The sequence below is a fragment of the Aquarana catesbeiana genome, linkage group LG12, assembly GCF_042186555.1.
Source record: "Aquarana catesbeiana isolate 2022-GZ linkage group LG12, ASM4218655v1, whole genome shotgun sequence".
NCBI classification, from domain to species: Eukaryota; Metazoa; Chordata; class Amphibia; order Anura; family Ranidae; genus Aquarana; species Aquarana catesbeiana.
Genome location: NC_133335.1, coordinates 27,141,366 through 27,162,894, shown reverse-complemented (window position 1 = coordinate 27,162,894; position 21,529 = coordinate 27,141,366). Strand labels below are relative to the sequence as shown.

Genomic DNA, 21,529 nt, shown 5'->3' with positions numbered 1-21,529 from the left:
AGAGAACAACGCATATTATTCTACCATTCCTGAGGATAGGAGATTATCTGCAGGAACACACCGAAGCCCCTCAACGTGCTGATCAGACACACAGAGAGGCACGAGCGTAAATCCCCCCCATAACCGATAATGTCTTCGCTGAGTGAAAACATCCCCCCCCCCAGACGATCGTCTGTGCATTGCACAGGGGCCCTTCGCTAACGGACATATCCCCGCTCTGCAAACACCTCTCTGCAACCTCAGGAAACTTTCCACTACAAAACGGGTCTCAACCGGCGTCAGTCTGCCACAGTCCGCTCTTTAGACCGGGCTGCAGGAGAACTAACACTGGGAGACGCTGTGACAATACATATTAACCACATGCCAAACAGCGCACGACGATGTATGTCAGCACAATGGCACGGCTGGGAAAATCTGCGTACAGGTACGTCCCCTTTTAATCGCGGCATTGTGGAGCGGCAGAACGGGGAGATGCCTATGTAAACAAGGCATTTCCCCGTTCTGCCTAGTGACATTACTGGGATTTACTGCTCCCTGTCATCGGGAGCAGTGATCGCTGTCATGTCAGTGGTAGCCCACCCCCCCCCCACAGTTAGAATCACTCCCTAGGACACACTTAACCCCTTGATCGCCCCCTAGTGTTTAACTTCTTCCCTGCCAGTGTCATTTACACAGGATTCAGTGCATTTTTATAGCACTGATTGCTGTATAAATGACAGTGGTCCCAAAAAAGTGTCAAAAGTGTCCGCTATAATGTCGCAGTCATGATTAAATATCGCAGATCGCCGCCATTACTTAATAAAAAAAAATAATAATAAAAATGCCATAAATCTATCCCCTATTTTGTAGACGTTATAACTTTTGCACAAACCAATCAATATACGCTTATTTCAATTTTTTTTTTTTTACCAAAAATATGTAGAAGAATACATATCGGCCTAAACTGAGAAAGAAATTTTGTTTTTTTTATATATTTTTGGGGGATATTTATTATAGCAAAAATTTTAAAAATATTGCTTTTTTTTTTTTTTTTTTTTTTTCAAAATTGTTGCTCTTTTTTTGTTTATAGCGCAACAAATATAAAAAAAGCAGAGGTGATCAAATACCACCAAAAGAAAGCTCTATTTGTGGGTAAAAAAAGGATGTCATTTTTGTTTGGGTGCAACGTCACACGACCGCGCAATTGTAAGGTAAAGCGACGCAGTGCCGAATCGCAAAAAGTGCTCTGGTCAGGAAGGGGGTAAATCCTTTCCGGGGCTGAAGTGGTTAATGAAATCTTATTAAAATTTCCACAAATTTTCACAACAATGTCCAAAAACACTTTTTTATGTGAAAAAAAAAAAAAAACTAAAAAAAATGTGGTTTTGCTTCTATTTATATGTTGGTGTTGAGCATTCACATAACAGAAGTATCCCTGTGTTTTATTTTGTAAGACATTTAGTGCACATACCATCACATGGAGGCATTAGGAGCCGTGCTTTTGTCTTTTCTTACCCCAACCAATGACAGCCATGGAGCGCTGAGCAGAAGTGGCTTCTAATTTGCTATTTCAATCTCTTATAGTCTCTGATTATTCTGGGATATTGGAAGGATGTGTGGCCGTGGTTATTCCTGGGGTTATGATGAACCAGAGTGGGACTCAGAATATGACTCTACCTGGGAAGATGATGAAGACCATAAGCCTCTAAAGCAGTCAAATCCTAAAAAAAAAAAATTTGGTCAGGTAAGAACCTCAAAAACAAGGGTCTTGAAAATTTTTGATCTACTGCTTTTGTTGTTCCAAAATCAGTTACCATTTTATCTTTTATAGTACTGTACAGAACAGGGCAGAATAAAGAGAAGTAGATTACAATACACAACACTGATGCTTTTCTTTTTATAGAGTTGCATAACTCTTGCTAAAAATGTATTTATATAATGTCTGTAATGTCATGAGCCATATCATTTCATTTTATTAAAAATGACCTTTCCTTTTCACTCTGCACTCATATGTGGTTTCCTTAAAGGGGAAAGGAGGGAGGCGCGCCTAAGTGTAGTATTAGGATAGCATGTTTAATGCACTTACATAAAAGCAGAAATCAGGGGCATATCTGTGTGAAAGTCGTCCTCCTCGAGGGGTGCGTCCAGATTGTGTCAGGAACTGTGTAGGGCGCTGATTCCAAACCAGGAAAGGGAGAGGATCCAGGCAGCCTAACGTGGACGGCATGGAGGGAAATTACGTCACCCGGAGGGCCAACCTCGGTGTAGGGAGGACGTCTTTCACACAGATATGCCCTTGATTTCTGCTTTTATGTAAGTGCATTAATTTGCGCATTAAACATGCTATTCTAATACTACACTTAGGTGCGCCTCCCTCCTTTTCCTCTTTTTGCATTCTCACAGAGTTCTTCTGGATACACTTTGGGGGTGGCTGGCACCTGAACAATTAGTTACACACCTAAGTTGGCATTGACAATTGGTACAATACAATAAAAAAGCAAAAGAACATAGAGCTTAAAAACATTTATAGACATGTGAAAAATGTAGACAATATGGACATAATACTTAAAAAAAAAGTAAGTTGTTACACCATATAGGATGAGTCAGCCCCTGTGCGTCAATGCGTTTCGCTGGTTGGCTTCATCAGGACACACATAGGGGTAATTTGAGCAAAAACAGGTCTCACTATATTGAAACAAAAAAAGAACATCATATTTCCATACATTGTGTTATCACATACATAGAGATAAAAATAAATAAAACAAGATCCATTGGACTCATAGGTGGTGTGCCAAACTGAAATTGTATTCACCTTGTCTGCACTGAGACACACACGCAAATAAGAAGGAAGAATCGTCCTGGGGGCGGGCACCAAAATGAAAGGATAAGCCGGATGGCCTGGGTTCCAACATACATGTAGTATAAACAAAAGGCTATAATGATCAAAAACAAGTAGCAACAATTACTGCACAGAATAGCCAACCATAATAGAAAAGGCATACAAAAGGAATAAGGCATAGACACTTACTGAGTATCTAAATCACTCTATATAAGTCTTGCGGCCAATATCCAAATCAGAAAAGCGATTAAAGTTGCATTCAGATAGAAATTAAATAAGCTGAGCCATACAAGGCAACATCAATGGAGATAAGGCAGCCTCACCTCTGATAAACGGTTGATAAATAATTACATTATCAAGACATGATTATGTATAATCAAGCAGGAGAGCCTGCAAGATAATAGATATAGCAGAATATTAGCACAAAACAGCCTTTCTAAAGCATCCAAGTATCCATGTCTATGTTCAAATATATGAAAAATATGATTAAAACCCGCGCTGTGGAAATAAAAGGTATATGATAGGGCTGCCGCTGTAGTGCAAGGTAAGTACCCCAAAAAAGTGACAAAAAGAATTTAAACTCAGCGCTGTACCTAATAACTACTAATATGCATATATACAAACATCAACATGTGTAACATAATAAAGTGCTCAGTGCCAATATAGCGTAAAGTAAAGTGTGATCAATAAAGTTCATCAGATGTGAGATACAGGGCTGGTGACACGTTGAAATATATTCCTGGTGACATCCTGTGCTCCCATCCTGGGTCCCCACTCACCAGATGATGATAATAAATGCGCCTGTATTGTATATCAAGATGATGCCTCCCATCCACAGAGTGAGTTGGTATATCGTGCCTTTAAGAAATAGATTCTCCTACGCTTCACCAAATGGTCAAGGTCCTTCACACTTTACACGATCAACCGTTGTAGCATCATTACACTTACATCGAAATCTTATCATCATTTCTGCACATATTTCTGCACATTTTTCAGATTCCAATGTAAGTGTAATGATTTTAAACTTTTTAAATAAAATCTCGCAGTATTACACTATATGTCCCCTTTCCTTCATTTGTCCAAACTTTCGCTACAACGGTTGACCGTGTAAAGTGTGAAGGACCTTGACCATTTGGTGAAGGATAGGAGAATCTATTTCTTAAAGGCACGATATACCAACTCACTCTGTGGACGGGAGGCATCATCTTGATATACAATACAGGCGCATTTATTATCATCATCTGGTGAGTGGGGACCCAGGAGGGGAGCACAGGAAGTCACCAGGAATATATTTCAACATGTCACCAGCCCTGTATCTCACATCTGATTAACTTTATTGATCGCACTTTACTTTGCACTATATTGGCACTGAGCACTTTATTATGTTACACATGTTGTTGTTATGTCACACATGTTGATGTTTGTATATATGCATATTAGTAGTTTATAGGTGCAGTGCTGAGTTTAAATTCTTTTTGTCACTATGTTCAAACATAGTTTGAAAGAGCCAATCACGCCACAACTCACCAATCTGTACAGCCAGGAGACCACCCAGGTGGTGTGGGTATGCCACACTCTCTGTCCGGAGGCCCATACAACACTTTAGAGCCCCACTCACGGAAGGATTTCGTCTTTTGTCCCACCAGGGACCCCTGTCCTGGCACTAACTACAAAGTCATTTTAATAAAATTAACACAGAACACTGACTTGACTCCACCAGCTCTTAATGACACAGTACGATGTACTATTAACCTTGTCCGGCCAAAAGGCAAAGTGGTCAGCCGCCGCACCTCATCTCACAAAGCCTTGCATTTTGTGGCTGCAGGCTCGGTCACTAAGGACGTTCTGTTCTGCTCTATGATAGAGACCCTGCCGCTCAGTGTGGTGTGTGAAATACTAAGTTACCCTTCACTGGCAGAACCTCCATCACCAGCCTCTGCCACTGCCTTCTCTCCCAAGCTGGCTACTTCACCTCCTTATTATTCTTTTCTCTATAACCGCATGTGGTATACTTTTTATTGTATAACATGCAGATTTAATAATGGTAATGTTACTCACTGTTCCAGTTCTTTAGCTACACTATGAATACACTTGTTAATAACGCCCTTAATTCACCTTCCAAGTAACTGAGACCAAGCAAATCTTCTTTAACAAGAACTGTGTTTACTGAATAAGTAGATAAGATACACTATATTGTCAAAAGTATTGGGACGCCTGCCTTTACACGCACGTGAACTTTAATGGCATCCCAGTCTTAGTCTGTAGGGTTCAATATTGCGTTGGCCCACCCTTTTCAGCTATAACAGCTTCAACTCTTCTGGGAAGACTGTCCACAAGGTTTAGGAGTGTGTCTATGGGAATGTTTGACCATTCTTCCAAAAGCGCATTTGTGAGGTCAGGAACTGATGTTGGACGAGAAGGCCTGGCTCGCAGTCTCCGCTCTAATTCATCCCAAAGGTGTTCTATCGGGTTGAGGTCAGGATTCTGTGACGGACAGTCAAGTTCCTCCACCCCAAACTTGCTCATCCATGACTTTATGGAACGTGCTTTGTACACTGGTGTGCAGTCATGTTGGAACAGGAATGGGCCATCCCCAAACTGTTCCCACAATTTTGGGAGTCTAAGATGTCTTGGTATGCTGACGCCTTCAGAGTTCCCTTCACTGGAACTAAGGGGCCAAGCCCAACCCCTGAAAAACAACCCCACACTATAATCCCCCCTCCACCAAATGATTAGGTCCAGTGCACAAAGCAAGGTCCATAAAGACATGAACCTGACCTCAACCGGATAGAACACCTTTGGGATGAATTAGAGCAGAGACTGTGAGCCAGGCCTTCTTGTTCAACATCAGTACCTGACCTCACAAATGCCCTTCTGGAAGAATGGTCAAACATTCATGTGCATGTAAAGGCAGGCGCCCCAATACCTTTGGAAATATAGTGTACATCTTCAGGTAGTACATGGCACTCTTAGTTACAGAACTGTCCATAAGCTGCATTACAATGCCTTTGGCTGTGCAACTGGCTGTGTTATCCCATTTTTTGTGGTGTGGCCTGTACCTTGTATAAAAAAAAGTCTTTCTCCAGTAATAAGACTTAAAATCCATCCTGGTGGGAACCCGTGACTAGGAGCCCGTGACTAGGTCCCCTTAAAAGGTTAGTCCAGTGCTCTGGCAATCGCAAAGTGGCAGCTGCTCCTCACCACACTACTCCCATGCCTGGACTTTCCCTAAGATCCGGTCTTCCCCTGTATACAGCATATCAACTCTCAAAGGGAGGTAAGTCCCCTACTAGGGGGCGACATGACACAGCAGAAAATCTTTAAAGTGGATGTAAACCCGATTCATGAAATTTGAGCTGGGCACATATATCTGCAGTGTTTTCTTATCTATCTTAAAAGCACTGTGTCCTGTGGCTGTCTCCTGGTTCTTCTGTTATCAGCTGGATAACTTCTGATAAGTTCTCATCACAAATAATAAAAGCAGATGGAGTTTTGTGTTGGAGAAGATGCTATAAATTAGTAGAGCCCTGAACTATTCAACAAACATATCTGAAAGTCTCTACCTATGAGGAGAGGGGGTGTGTGCCTTTCCTCCAATCAGCTGTCTTTGGTGTATGCCAAGGCTTCACTGCAGTGCTAACCAGGAAGAGAAAATGTAACAGGATATGAACTTTCTAAACAGTATATGAAGCTGAAGACAGCAGATATACATGTAAAATTTATGTAGGGAGATTTGTTTCATCTCTGTGTATCATCTGAGGCTGTTCACTTCACTGGGTATATGTGAGGGTTTACATCCACTTTAACTTCTACAACACCAGCCAGTAATTCCTAAAACAAAGTTAACACAAAATATATAAGCTTCTATTGATCGATAGACATTTGAATAGAAGTATGATTTGTTGATTTTGTTGGATTTTCTGTTTCAGCATTCTCGGGGAAACAGAGCAGCTCAGGACTTACAGCGATACAGACATGGCTACCCGGTAAGTCCTTCTTCCAAGGTCCACAAACGCACAAATTATGGACTTCAAGGACTATTAAATCTGATCTCCAGGCGTATATAAAAGACACTAATTTATACAGCTCTGTATTCATGAATACATCATTAAATTGTATGCTTTTAATTGAAACTAAAGTGTGTACCTGGATTTGGCTTGATAGCCTCTTGCAATTCATGTACAACAGGGCTTTAAACACCGTGTAAAGTCCATGTTTCCTGACACTTTACATAGTTTGTTTGGGCCAGCTTGGCCCAAATGAACTATTTAAAGAGAAAGGAAACCCAGACTTCAGCTTTAAGGGCCTAAATAGAAAAACACATTTAAATTTGAGAAAGGGCAGGGATGTTCTAAAACTGAAGATTGTGCAGATTAACTTGTTTTTGATCAATTGGGGGAATGAATACATTTACAATTGATTTAGTGGCATTACATCCCACTATCTGACCTAAAGGGGTTGTAAAGGTTTTTTTGTTTTTTTGTTTTTTTTTAAATCAAACATGTCATACTTACCATCGCTGTGCAGTTGGTCCCTCCGCGCTCCTGGCTCCTTCTCTTATTGAGTGTCCCGTTGGAGAAGCGCTCTCCTTCAAGGACACCCATGCATGCATGCTCTCGTGTCCTGCTTCTGTGTCTATTGACACAGAAAGCAGGACTCGGCCCCTCCCCCTGGGTCATTGGATTTGATTGACAGAAGCGGGAGCCAATGGCTGCGCTGCTATCAATCTATCCAATCAGGACACAAGACACCGTCCGGAGCTGGTGTGCTCCTTCCCGTCATGGGAAACACAGGACTCAGGTAAGTATAATGGGGGCTCAGGGGGAGCTGGTCAGTGACAGAAGGTTTTTCACCTTAATGCGTAGAATGCAACCCCTTTTAATATAAAAAAAATATATGTACAGTATATTGCTGCAATGAATGCACATTTCCCAGTGTTGTATCCATTTAAAAACCCTAGTATATAAAAATAACTCATATATATATCTATATATATATATATATATATATATCTATATATATATATATATATATATAGATATATATATAGATATATATATACACATACATATACACAGTCATGGCTGAAATTGTTGGCACCCTAGAAATTTTTCCAGAAAATCAAGTATTTCTCACAGAAAAGTATTGCAGCAACACATGTTTTGCTATACCCTTTGTGTGTATTGGAACAAAACAAAAAAAGTGGGGAAAAAAAGCAAATTGGACATAATGTCACACAACTCCAAAAATGGGCTGGTCAAAATTCTTGGCCCCCCTAACTTAATATTTGATTGCACACCCTTTGGAAAAAATAACTGAAATCAGTCGCTTCCTATAACCATCAATAAGCTTCTTACACCTTTCACCCGGAATTTTGGACCACTCTTCCTTTGCAAACTGCTCCAGGTCTCTCTTATTGGAAGGGCGCCTTTTCCCAACTGGACTCATTGCTGGCCACTTTAGAACTCTCCAGCGCTTTGTTGCCATCCATTTCTGGGTGCTTTTTGACGTATGTTTGGGGTGATTGTCCAGCTGGAAGACCCAAAATCTCGGAAGCAAACCCAGCTTTCTGACACTGGGCTCTACAGTACGACCCAAAATCCTTTGGTAATCCTCAGATTTCATGATGCCTTGCACACATTCAAGGCACCCAGTGCCAGAGGCAGCAAAACAACACCAAAACATCATTGAACCTCCACCATATTTCACTGTAGGTACTGTGTTCTTTTCTTTGTAGGCCTCATTCCGTTTTTGGTAAACAGTAGAATGATGTGCTTTACCAAAAAGCTCTATCTTGGTCTCATCTGTCCACAAGACGTTTTCCCAGAAGGATTTTGGCTTACTCAAGTACATTTTGGCAAACTGTAGTCTTGCTTTTTTATGTCTCCGTGTCAGCAGTGGGGTCCTCCTGGGTCTCCTGCCATAGCGTTTAATTTAATTTAAATGTCGACGGATAGTTCGCACTGACACTGATGCTCCCTGAGCCTGCAAGACAGCTTGAATTTCTTTGGAACTTATTTGGGGCTGCTTATCCACTATCCAGACTATCCTGCGTTGTAAGCTTTCATCAATTTTTCTCTTCCGTCCACGCCCAGAGAGATTAGCTGCAGTGCCATGGGTTGCAAACTTCTTGATAATGTTGCGCACTGTGGACAAAGGCAAATCTAGAGATGGACTTTGAGATTGTTGATATTTTTCCACAATTTTGGTTCTCAAGTCCTTTAGACAGTTCTCTTCTCCTCTTTCTGTTGTCCATGCTTAGTGTGGCACACACAGACACACAATGCAAAGACTAAGGCTGGGTTCACACTGGTGCAACACGACAGCCGTCCTACTTTAGATCCGACTTTGCCCTGCGACATGAAGCCGGCATGTGTCCGACTTTCAATGAACGTGAAGCGTACTGATGTGTATTACACGTAAAAAGTAGCCTGTGCATGTGCACCAAGCATGTCCTATGAAATACATGCATATAAACAAACAATACAAAATCTCAACAATAAATAGATGATACACATATCCTATAAATATTGTACATATGATGCTGGGAAAACACAAGATAACATAATGTAAAATTAGTCCAAAAATTGATGCGTGAATAATTCATAAAAATGGGATCCTATAGAACGCACAGTGGCTGCATCCATAATTTCCGACGCGTTTCTGTGAAATACACTTCTTCAGGGGCGGATGCTATAGGATATCTGAAATAACAAGGTAAAATGGCATCAGGAAGTAGGCTAAATAGCAGCCAGAAAAGACAACAAGTCAGTTTCTGGATACTTACATATGTGGCCAAGCCATGGTGAGATACAGATACTGGGTCAAAAGACTGTGCGTTCTATAGGATCCCATTTTTATGAATTATTCACGCATCAATTTTTGGACTAATTTTACATTATGTTATCTTGTGTTTTCCCAGCATCATATGTACAATATTTATAGGATATGTGTATCATCTATTTATTGTTGAGATTTTGTATTGTTTGTTTATATGCATGTATTTCATAGGACATGCTTGGTGCACATGCACAGGCTACTTTTTACGTGTAATACACATCAGTACGCTTCATATGCAATAAATTGAATTTTGTATCTTAACCCCAATCTGTCAACTGTCTCATTTAAAGTCTCACCGCCCCTCTTGTTTCTTTGAACCCGGGATGGAGGTACTACCCCGTGCCTCACTTAAAGTCCCAAACCTTCCATTGAGACTTTCAATGAACGGGGATCCGACTTGGATCCCCGCCAATGCCCAGCACTGTGTTTGGTATGAATCTTTAGGGGGAACTTTGCGCCAAATTTTAAATAAAAAACCGGCATGGGTTCCCCCTCCAAGAGCATACCAGGCCCTTGGGTCTGGTATGGACCTTAAGGGGAACCCCCTACGCTGAAAAAACGGTGTGGGGGTCCCCCCAAATCCATACCAGACCCTTATCCGAGCACGCAGCCCGGCCGGACAGGAATGGGGGTGGGGACGATCGAGCGCCCCCCCTCCTGAACTGTACCAGGCCGCATGCCCTCAACATGGGGGGGTTGGTGCCTTGGGGGAGGGGGGGTGGGCTGCGGGCCCCCCCACCCCAAAGCACCTTGTCCATATGCTTATGAGGACAAGGGCCTCTTCCCGACAACCCTGGCCGTTGGTTGTCGGGGTCTGCGGGCGGAGGGCTTATCGGAATTCGGGAGCCCCCTTTAATAAGGGGGCCCCCAGATCCCGACCCCCACCCTATGTGAATGAGTATGGGGTACATGGTACCCCTACCCATTCACCTAGGGAAAAGTGTCAATAAAAAAAAACACAGTACAAAAAAAAAAACACAGTACACAGGTTTCAAGATTAATTTATTAGGCAGCTCCGGGATCTTCTTCCGACTTCGGGGGGGGGGTCTTCTTCCGACTTCTCCCGGTGTTCCGCCTCTTCTCCCGGGCCCCTCCGCTATTTTCTTCCAGCTCTTTTGCCAGCAGGGGGCCCCGGTCTGCTGCCGCTGTCTCGCCGCTTCTTCTCTTCATCCCTTCTTCCGATGTTGACACGACGCTCTCTCCGGCTGGAATGCTGTGTGCGAACTGCGGAGCCATTTATATAGGCGGTGACTCCGCCCCCCTGTGACGTCACGGTCCCAGCATGCGCAGGGACTCTGGTGTCATAAGGGGGCTTGACCCCAGAGTCCCTGTGCATGCTGGGACCGTGACGAGGGGTAGTACACAAGTAGTACAGGGAGCATTTCTAAAGTCGGAACGACTTGTGTCGGACCAGTTAGGACGGCTCCCATAGGGAAACATTAAATTTCACACGTCATGCGAGATGAGCTCCCAATGTCGGAGCGTTTGTCGGACCAGGGTGAACCCGGCCTAAGTGAACTTCTCTCCTTTTTATCTGCTTTTAGGTGTGATTTTTATATTGCCCACACCTGTTACTTGTCCCAGGTGAGTTTAAAGGAGCATCACATGCTTGAAACAATCTTATTTATCCACAATTTTGAAAGGGTGCCAAGAATTTTGACCAGCCCATTTTTTGGAATTTTGTGTGACATTATGTCCAGTTTTTGCTTTTTTTTCCTCCCTTTTGTTGTTTTGTTCCAATACACACAAAGGGAATAAACATATGTATAGCAAAACATGTGTTGCTGCAATACTTTTCTGTGAGAAATACTTGATTTTCTGGGAAAATTTCTGGGGTGCCAACAATTTCGGCCATGACTGTAAATGTGTATGTATGTGTGTGTGTGTGTGTGTGTGTGTGTGTGTGTGTGTGTGTGTGTGTGTGTGTGTATATATACTGATCAGGTATAACATTATGACTGCTGACAGTAATATGAATAACACTGATTATACATACCTCCCAACTTTCTGAGCTGCACCTATTAGCAAAAGTATGCAAGTGCTTTTCTTTTTTTTTTTTTTTACCATTATTTCTTTATATTGACTTTTGAAATTCCCAATGCAGAAATTTAGAATTTGGATGAAAGGTTTGGCACTGGGAAACCCATTTTAAAAGATAAAAAGTGAATTTTATATACAATTATATAGATCAGACCAAAATGAGAGACAAATGAGGAGGAAAGAGGGACAGTTGTAACATGCTGTTACAATAGCATCTGAACATGTTGTACCTGAAAGCAAAAAGAATGCCCAAGCGTAAGAATTTAATGTAGTGGCTAAATAGGGTTAGAGCAACTCTATAACCAGGGATGTCCCTGGTCTGCATTGGTCAGGACCTACCAAACGTGATCCAAGGAAGACAACAGGCAAACCAGTGGAGTCATGGGCGGCCAAGGATCAAGGATCATTGATGCATATGGGGAACGAAAGCTGGCCTGCATAGTCCGACCCAATAGAAGAGCTACTGTAGATCAAATTGCTGAAAAAGTACATGCTGGTTCCGATAGAAAGGTGTCAGAGCAGTTTGTTGTGTATGGGGTCCTCTAACTGCAGACTGGTCAGGGTGCCATGCTGACCCATGTCCACACCCAAAAGCGCCTAGGCATGTGAGCATCAGAACTGGACCACAGAGCAATGGAAGAAGGTGGCCTTGTCTGATGAGTCAGGTTTTCTTTTACATCATGTGGATGGCCAGGTGTGTGTGCATCACATACCTGGGGAAGAGATGGCACCAGGATGCGCCATGGGAAGAAGGCAAGGTGGCAGAGGCAGTGTGATGCTTTGGGCAATGTTCTGCTGGGAAATCTCGGATCATGCCATTCATGTGGATGTTGCTTTGGAGTCTGTGCCTCGACGGGTCAGGGCTGTTCTGCTGGCAAGAGGATCTACTCCATATTAGACAGGTGGTCATACTGTTATAGCTTATTGATGTATATGGGTGTAGCACCCTCTAGTAGTGTGCTAGAGAGGATAGGTACATTTTTAAGCAGGCTTAGCTGGTTGCTAGGCCCGTTTGTTTTCATTCTTGGCTGTGAGTGGCTCAGGCTAGGGCTGGGTGACTCACAAGTGGTGTCATCAGGACCTCCCATTTCTTTCCAGGGGCTTCTAGTGCTTTGTGGAAAGAGAGGTGGGAGGGGAGGTGGAGCCACCTGGGGTGTTTGAGGAGCCCTGACCAATCCCCAATCTGGATTGGCAGGGGGCAGGCCTCCTTAAATAACCAGGGTCAGCCCAGCTGGAGAGGAGTTGTCGGGTGGAAGAGCTGGAGTGAGGGGGTTTGCGGAAGCTGTTCGGGCCTTTAAGGGAGCTCCCCAGTCTGGGGGGGTGACCTTGGGCCTGGGCTTGAGTGCAGTCGGGACCACCTTCAGGAACACATGAAAAGGTCCTGGACCGGAGGCACAAGAGAGCAGGGAGAGGACAGCAGGAGAGAGCACTGCTAAGACTCCAGGGAGGACAACTGGTCGCAGCCAGGGGGGCTGCTGAGTGGCACAGTCGGGAGGACTGGGGAGGCACTCCTGAGAGAACTGGGAGCTTGCAGTCTGAGATGGGTGCAGAACCAGAAGTGTGTACTGTAGTGGAAGGGGGCAGCTGCAGCCAGGAGGGCTGGCAGGGCCTGAAGAAGGCTAACTGGGATCAGTAGCCATATTTAGGGCATCTAGCGCAAGGACTTTTCTGCTACACCATTGGAGCCCGCGGTCCCTGCCTGCAGAGAGCATTTGCTGAGGCCTGGCTGAGTCAGTGGCAGGCCTAACCAACAAATAGTGCTAGCTGTTCCTGGGAAACCAAGTGATGTGCTGGAGGTGACTAGAAGTAACAGTCTGCAGCAAGTGATGTGCTGGTGGAGTGAGGAGTAATGAGCTTCACGCAAGTTTGTGCAGGAGAAAGCTGAAAGAGTATGTACAGGGAGTATACATAGGTGTCCCAAAACCAATTGCTGTTTTTATTTATCCACATTGGGCATCCCATAGCTCCCATCCCCATCCAAGTTATACCCCTCATCAACACAAAAAAAAAAAAAAACAAAGTTCACTGACTGCTAATGTTTCGGAGAGCCTGAGAGTGAATGCAGGGCTGGGCAGGGGGACAGACCAATTCTCAGCAGCCCTTACGGTGGTACCGCTACATGGGAAAATCAAATTTATCCCAACATTGTATCTTATTAAGACTTCCAAAAAAGGGTCTAACTGTAGACCAGAGAGGATTCACCATCATGTATGTGATATTTGTAATTCAGCTTATAAATCACATAATTTATTCTTATGTACGTGAACTTATGATTGAGTTTTACTTATTTATCCCATTGGGAGCACATTGAACTAAAATACTGAGGCTTATATCGAGGTCCTGATCAAATACAGTGTAAGTACCAAACTTTTAGGTGTTCTTTTGTGCTCTTGTCTACATTCTGTCACTCTGAAATTGATGCTTCACAATGAATTCAGCCTTGATGAGTGGATATGGACTGGTGTTAACCATCAGTGCTTCTTTTCTGTATTTTTATCAAAGATCCAGGATATGAGCGGCTGCATGAATCTACTCAAATACCTGATTTACAGCTTTCCTGCTTAAACACTTTTTGCATTACACCAGGAAATAGCCTGTGGATAATTCTAAACTTTACTCAAAGTTTAAACTTTAGTCAAAGGGCTATAAAGATTACACATTTGCAGAAGTTTGTTCTGGTCTCATGGTGGATATACAAGGGAGTAAGTCAGGCAGTTTGAAACAGCAGAATAGCTGTGGAATTTAAGTGAAATATATGAATTCCAAAAGCCCAATACTGGGAAATGTAAAAATTATCCCCAATAGGTATGGGCCTGCACTGTAAGGGCTAAGTGCTGGTGATGTCATCATGGAGGAGTGCAAGATCTCTAACATCCACCAGCTCCGTGATGTCATCATGGAGGAGTGAAAAAGGACTCCAGTGGCAACCTGTGAAGCTCTGGTGAACTCCATGCCCAAGAGGGTTAAGGCAGTGCTGGAAAATAATGGTGGCCACACAAAATATTGACACTTTGGGCCCAATTTGGACATTTTCACTTAGGGGTGTACTCACTTTTGTTGCCAGCGGTTTAGACATTAATGGCTGTGTGTTGAGTTTTTTTTGAGGGGACAGCAAATTTACACTGTTATACAAGCTGTACACTCACTACTTTACATTGTAGCAAAGTGTCATTTCTTCAGTGTTGTCACATGAAAAGATAAAATAAAATATTTACAGAAATGTGAGGGGTGTACTGACTTTTGTGACATACTGTGTATCAATCAGTGTTATTTGCAATGGAATAAATATCCTGCTGTGGGTGTAATATGTATTTAATTGACCCCTACACACAAGTCCTATTTCCTTTTTAATGGCTGTTGTACAAAAAAAAAAAAAAATACCTGTTGATTATCCAGAAATGCAATCAGCTCTTAGCCCCGGTTCACACGGCTGCAACTTAACATGCAAGTTGCGACACAAAACAAGTCTAAACACATTACTTTCAATGGGTGCTGTCCTAATCAATGTGACTCAAGTCACAGCAAAAAAAAAGGATACTTCACTACTTTTCTGCGACTTTGGTGCAACTTGAGTGCCATAGACTGTAATGTTAAATCCCAAAAGTCGGAAACAAGTTGCAAGGAAATGGCAAGGAAAGCACAAGCAAGTCGCATGACTTTGAGGGTCGCAAAAGTATGAAACCAGCCTTAAACCATGTTGTGGGCAGCTTTTCTTTTATTGTGAACTAAGTGGTGTCAGTGGTGCCCATATTCTTTCGCTAAACTTCTTAACCACTCCCAGATCTTTATAACATAAAGGGTAATCATTCTGTAGTCCTAGATCAGAACTAGGAGGGCTTTTTGAGATAACACAGGAAGTGTGCAGAGAACACGGGACAACTCTGAATTATTGACATGGTCAACATGGTATATTAAACAGAGCAAGGAAGGAGGAAGAGGTCTGTACTGCATTATAACTTATATGGACATACTGTACATGCACGTATGTTTGTATGGGTTGAGGTGTGTATCACGTTCTGCACCTGCACCGCTGGCACCTACACCTTGTTGATATTTACATCTTGCACTGAATGTCATTCATGCAATTTATGCACAGAATTTGCCTTCAATTATTCTGAATGACTAAAGGCCGAGGCCATTCTGCAACCTGCACCACCACCATATCATCATGGTCTCATTCAGGGCAAGATGTACACAGTAACCAGTGGCTGCGCATGCGCAGAATGACCTCGGCCTTCTGTCATTCAGAATGAGGGCCTTCTGCACCTGTCTACACATCGTTTGTTTAAATATCGGCTCCGATATCAGTGGCAGCATGTACAATTGACAGTTATATCAACATTTGAACACGTTTTTCCATGTGTACAGGGTGGAATATTGTCAAAATGTAACCAGACCTTGGAAGCAGGTTTTTCTTGTTTTGGTTTACTCAGCAAAATGCTACATACCAAAAGAGACCTGTGAATGGCCATAGAATACAATACTGTGGCATTCAGATCCATATACAGTACATTACAGAGCTGAACACAGTATATTGTATTCTTGTGTACATGAGCTCTAAATATTTGTAATCTGTCAACTTATGAGTGGTATGTAGTTGGCCTCCCATGATGGTGAGAGAGCAGAGGTTGGGCACCGGCAGTGAGTTGATGATCACCAATAGTCCAAGGAGCTCTCAGTGGAGGGGGGGGGGGTGGCTTGTAGTATTTTGTTAAGTTGTACATAAGATTGTAAGATTGTAGGCAAATCTTGGAAGTAAATCTGTTTAATGAATATCTTTTTTCCCCAATAGGATCCAATGCCCAACCTGAAGTTCTACCGAAACGAGATACCCTTTGAACCTTATGGTCAGTAAAAGAAAACGCTTTAAATTGTCACGTTTTTTCGTGACGGTCATTCCTGTCTTCAGCTTGAGTTGTGTTCCCAGGCAGCTATTATATTTGAAGTGTTTTCCCATACAGTCATTATTATTATGGCCAAATCAAACCCATACAGCCGTTATTATTATGGTCACATCCAACCCGTACCCCTACAGCCATTATTTTCACAAATTATAACCCTTACAGCCATTATTATCATAGCCAAGTCCAACCCATATGGCCATTATTATTATGGCCATGTCCAACCCATACCTATACAGTCATTATTTTTATGGCCAAGTCCAACCCATACAGCCATTATCATGGCCAAGTACAACCCATACCTGTACAGCCATTATTATTATGCTCAAGTATAACCCATACCCATACAGTCATTATAATTATAGTCCAACCCATATGGCTATTATTATTATTATAATTATTATCATTATGGCCAAGTCTAACCTATACCCATACAGCCATTATAGTTATGACAAAGTCCAATCCTGCACAGTAAACTCTGTGCAGGAAATTCCTTGGTCAGCATCTGAGGTCTGCATTGCTACTGGAGAAATTTGTGGAGATTGTTGGGGAGGGAGGTTGGGTAGACTATAGGATTTTTTTAATTGATGTTCACATTGCTGAAATAAAGTTTCAATATTTGGCCTCTGTACCAGTGCTGTTCTTTAGGCTTAGGACCAGTCATATTTAAATGTTAGCTCAGCACTATCTCCGTGTTTGCAATAACTTGGGACTGTGGCAACGTATTGGGTAGCAGTAGCCATGATGGTTCAACCTCTTTATCTTCCTATTGACAAAACCACTGTATTTAACAACAAGGACCACAATATTGAAAACACCACTGGAGTCACTGGGTATAGTTATAGAATGGCATTCCAAACACCCAGAAAAAAAAAACACCCAAAACACCATTATCGCAATCTATAGTCATAGTGCATCTTTTGTTTTATAAGGACTTCAACACATAGTTAGATATACACACTCACAAAAGTGAGTACACCCCTCACATTTTTGTAAATATTTTATTCTATCTTTTCATGTGACAACACTGAAGAAATGACACTTTGCTACAATGTAAAGTAGTGAGTGTGCAGCTTGTATAACAGTGTAAATTTGCTGTCCCCTCAGAATAACTTAACACACAGCCAATAATGTCTAAACCGCTAGCAACAAAAGTGAGTACACCCCTAAGTGAAAATGCCCAAATTGGCCCAAAATTGTCAATATTTTGTGTGACCGCCATTATTTTCCAGCACTGCCTTAACCCTCTTGGACATGGAGTTCACCAGATCTTCACAGGTTGCCACTGGAGTCCTCTTCCACTCCTCCATGATGACATCACAGAGCTGGTGGATGTTAGAGACCTTGTGCTCCTCCACCTTCCGTTTGAGGATGCCCCACAGATGCTCAATAGGGTTTAAGTCTGGAGACATGCTTGGCCAGTCCATCACCTTCAACCTCAGCTTCTTTAGCAAGGCAGTGCTCGTCTTGGAGGTGTGTTTGGGGTCGTCATCATGTTGGAATATAGCACTGTGGCCCAGTCTCCAAAGGGAGGGGATCATGCTCTGCTTCAGTATGTCACAGTACATGTTGGCATTCATGGTTCCCTCAATGAACTGTAGCTCCCCAGTGCTGGCAACACTCATGCAGCCCCAGACCATGACACTCCCACCACCATGCTTGACTGTAGACAAGACACACTTGACTCCTTAGTCTGCTTGTTTTAAGCAAACTGTTTGCGGGCTACTTGTGCATCATCTTTAGACTTCCTTCTGGGACAACAGCCATGCAGTTTCAGAGTCTTGGCAATCTTATAGCCTAGGCCATTTTTTTGTAGAGTAACAATTCTTTTTTTCAGATCCTCAGAGAGTTCTTTGCCATGAGGTGACATGTTGAACTTCCACACAAGAACCTATTTGGGGGGCACACCATACAATGCATTTAAATTCAAGATGGTGCTGCTGTAAGACCTATAAACAGTACAAAATATTCATATAGTGCTAAGCCCACTTACTGCGACAAAGTACCCTGAATTAGTGGGTCCTACACTAGTAATAGAATGGAAGATCCTCTGTCTCAACCATGGGAGCTGAACTCCTCTATGTGGGAGAACTGAAAGGGATACCCTGCAGGAAATGTCATTCTTGTATGTGTGCGCTGTAAAATATTTTGTACTGTTTATAGGTCTTATAGCAGCACCATCTTGAATTTAAATGCATTGTATGGTGTGCCCCCCAAATATGTTCTTGTATGTTGTAATAGGCCCTGACCAGGTGGAGCACCCCTCCCCCTCCTCATTACCTCCAATTTAGTGGCCACCAGTGATTAGGATGTATCCCTTTCAGTTCTCCCACATAGAGGAGTTCAGCTCCCATGGTTGAGACAGAGGATCTTCCATTCTATTACTAGTGTAGGACCCACTAATTCGGGGTACTTTGTCGCAGTAAGTGGGCTTAGCACTATATGACCATATAGTGTGACCAAACCCCCGTATTTTTTGAATATGTTCAGGTGTTCAGGTGTTTTTAACTAGCCCTGCAGGAAATGTCATTCTTGTATGTGTGCGCTGTAAAATATTTTGTAATGTTGAACTTCTAGTGACCAGTATGAGAGAGTGAGAGCGATAACACCAAATTTAACACACCTTCTCCCCATTCACACCTGAGACCTTTTTTTTTTTTTGACAGTAAGAGCACCTGAGACCTTTCAACACTAACGAGTCACGTGACACTGGGAGGGCAAAATGGCTAATTGGGCCCAATTTGGACATTTTCACTTAGGGGTGTACTCACTTTTGTTGCCAGCGGTTTAGACATTAATGGCTGTGTGTTGAGTTATTTTGAGGGGGCAGCAAATTTACACTGTTATACAAGATGTACACTCACTACTTTACATTGTAGCAAAGTGTCATTTCTTCAGTGTTGTCACATGAAAAGATAGAATAAAATATTTACAAAAAATGTGAGGGGTGTACTCACTTTTGTGGGATACTGTATAAAAAATATATTTATTACAACAATTAAAAAAAAAACACATATAAAGAACAAATTGTGCCACAGGAAGGCACCTGATTTCTCTCTTTAGACTGGACAATAAGGTAGTGATGGCAAAAGGCATCACATCACATGACACATATGGTTCTTCTCGACAAGTTCCGCGGAGAAGATTCCACTTCTTCAGGAGTTCTTAGAGAGCAAGCAAGAATTTTTATTTATACAAAAAAGAAAATAATATTTATAACAGCATGGTAGAAAAGGACAATATATGCTTGATTACAAGGGCTGTGTAGAGTCTTACCCATGATGTGGCTACATGTGCAGCGCCACAGTTTGCGTCTGTCCTGGCGAATATGGGAGCCCTATAACAAGGGACATGTGGTCCCGGTCTGATTCAAAAATACATCATGTAGAGAACTGGGAAAGATGGTCTAAAGATATGGAAATATTTGTGTTGGATAACACACTGTATTTTTATATATCTACCTATGTGTTGAAGTCCTTATACAGTACCATTAAAGTCCATGATGGCCTCAACAAATGTTTTCTCTGTAAATGAATATAGGATGTAGGTACTCTTAAACAAATATCCTCTATGGCACATACTCTATACACCTTGTGTTTTAGATGAAGATGAAGATTGGCGACAATTATTTGTATATCATTTTATGCATATTACTAATCCACTGTACCAGAGAAAGGGTCTATATGCTTACAGGGTTGATCAACCTTGCACTCATCTTAAGCGAGTGTTTGGAGACTATGGGCTCTTTCACATGGGGCGGATCTGTGATGATCCGCCACGTGAACATCCGCTTGCTCAGCGGGGATCGCTCCGCCGATCCCCGCTGAGCAGGAAGATGACAGGTGTGCAGATCACACTGTGCAGCGATGGACCTGTCAGAGCGCCGCTCTCCCCTATGGGGGATCGGGTGATGACGGACCGTAGAGTTCGTCGTCACCCGATCCGAAAACGGATGGAAAAGTAGGTTTTTCCTCCGTTACACTTTTTCGGATCGGAGCGGGTCAGATGTCAGCGGACATGTCACCGCTGACATCCGACACTCCATCGACCTCCATGGAGTGTCCGTTCAGGTCCGCCTAAAAAACTGACAGTCGGACCTGAACGGACAGTCCGTGTGAAAGAGGCCTAAAGTAGTCACAGAAAATGTTTCATTTGGGTGTTTGGTAATTTCTTTACCCACTTCCCCTACACAAAGGTCATTGCTAAAGTATAACTAAAGGCAAATTATTATTATTATTAATATTATTATTATTATTATTATTATTATTATTATTATTATTATTTTCTTTTTTTAGTTTTGGATAGAGTGGAGAGGGATTATAACCCCTGTAAGTTTTTATTGCTGTCTGTGCCCCCTGTTAAGGAGATTCTCCCTCTCTAGTTGTCCTGTATACCGTTCTTGCCTAGAGCAGTGGTCTCCAAACTATGGTCCATGGGGCCCTTTGCCTGCCTTTATCTGGCCCTTGGGGCACTTTTTTTTCCCACTGATGCAAGACACTATTCCTCCCACTGACACCAACAATGGGGTATAATTCCTGTTACTGACATCAACAACAAGGCACTATTTCTCACACTGACAGCAATGATGGGGCACTCTTCCTCCCACTGACACCGACGATGGGGCACTCTTCCTCCCACTGACACCGACGATGGGGCATTCTTCCTCCCACTGACACCGACGATGGGGCACTCTTCCTCCCACTGACACCAACGATGGGGCACTAATCCTCAAACTGACACCAATAACCGGGCACCATTCCTCAAACTGACACCAATAACGGGGCACCATTCCTCCCATTGACACCAACAATGAGGCACCGTTCCTCCCACTGACACCAAGACAATTTCTACTCCCAATGGCCACAGTCCGGCCCCCCTGAAATCTGAAGGACAGTAAGCTGGCCCTTTGTTAAGAAAGTTTGGAGACCCC

At 42.8% G+C, this 21,529-nt stretch overlaps 1 protein-coding gene across 1 annotated transcript in view; it reads left to right on the top strand.

Moving 5' to 3' along the window:
* The window catches only part of LOC141114041 (uncharacterized), a 51,275-nt gene that overhangs the window by 19,937 nt on the left and 9,809 nt on the right, over positions 1 to 21,529 (top strand). Inside the window, exons 2-4 of the mRNA XM_073607485.1 lie at positions 1,564 to 1,723; positions 6,748 to 6,804; positions 16,491 to 16,545. Of these exons, the coding sequence (XP_073463586.1) occupies positions 1,592 to 1,723; positions 6,748 to 6,804; positions 16,491 to 16,545 (244 nt within the window). The 5' untranslated portion in view covers positions 1,564 to 1,591. The remainder of the gene's footprint in view (positions 1 to 1,563; positions 1,724 to 6,747; positions 6,805 to 16,490; positions 16,546 to 21,529) is intronic.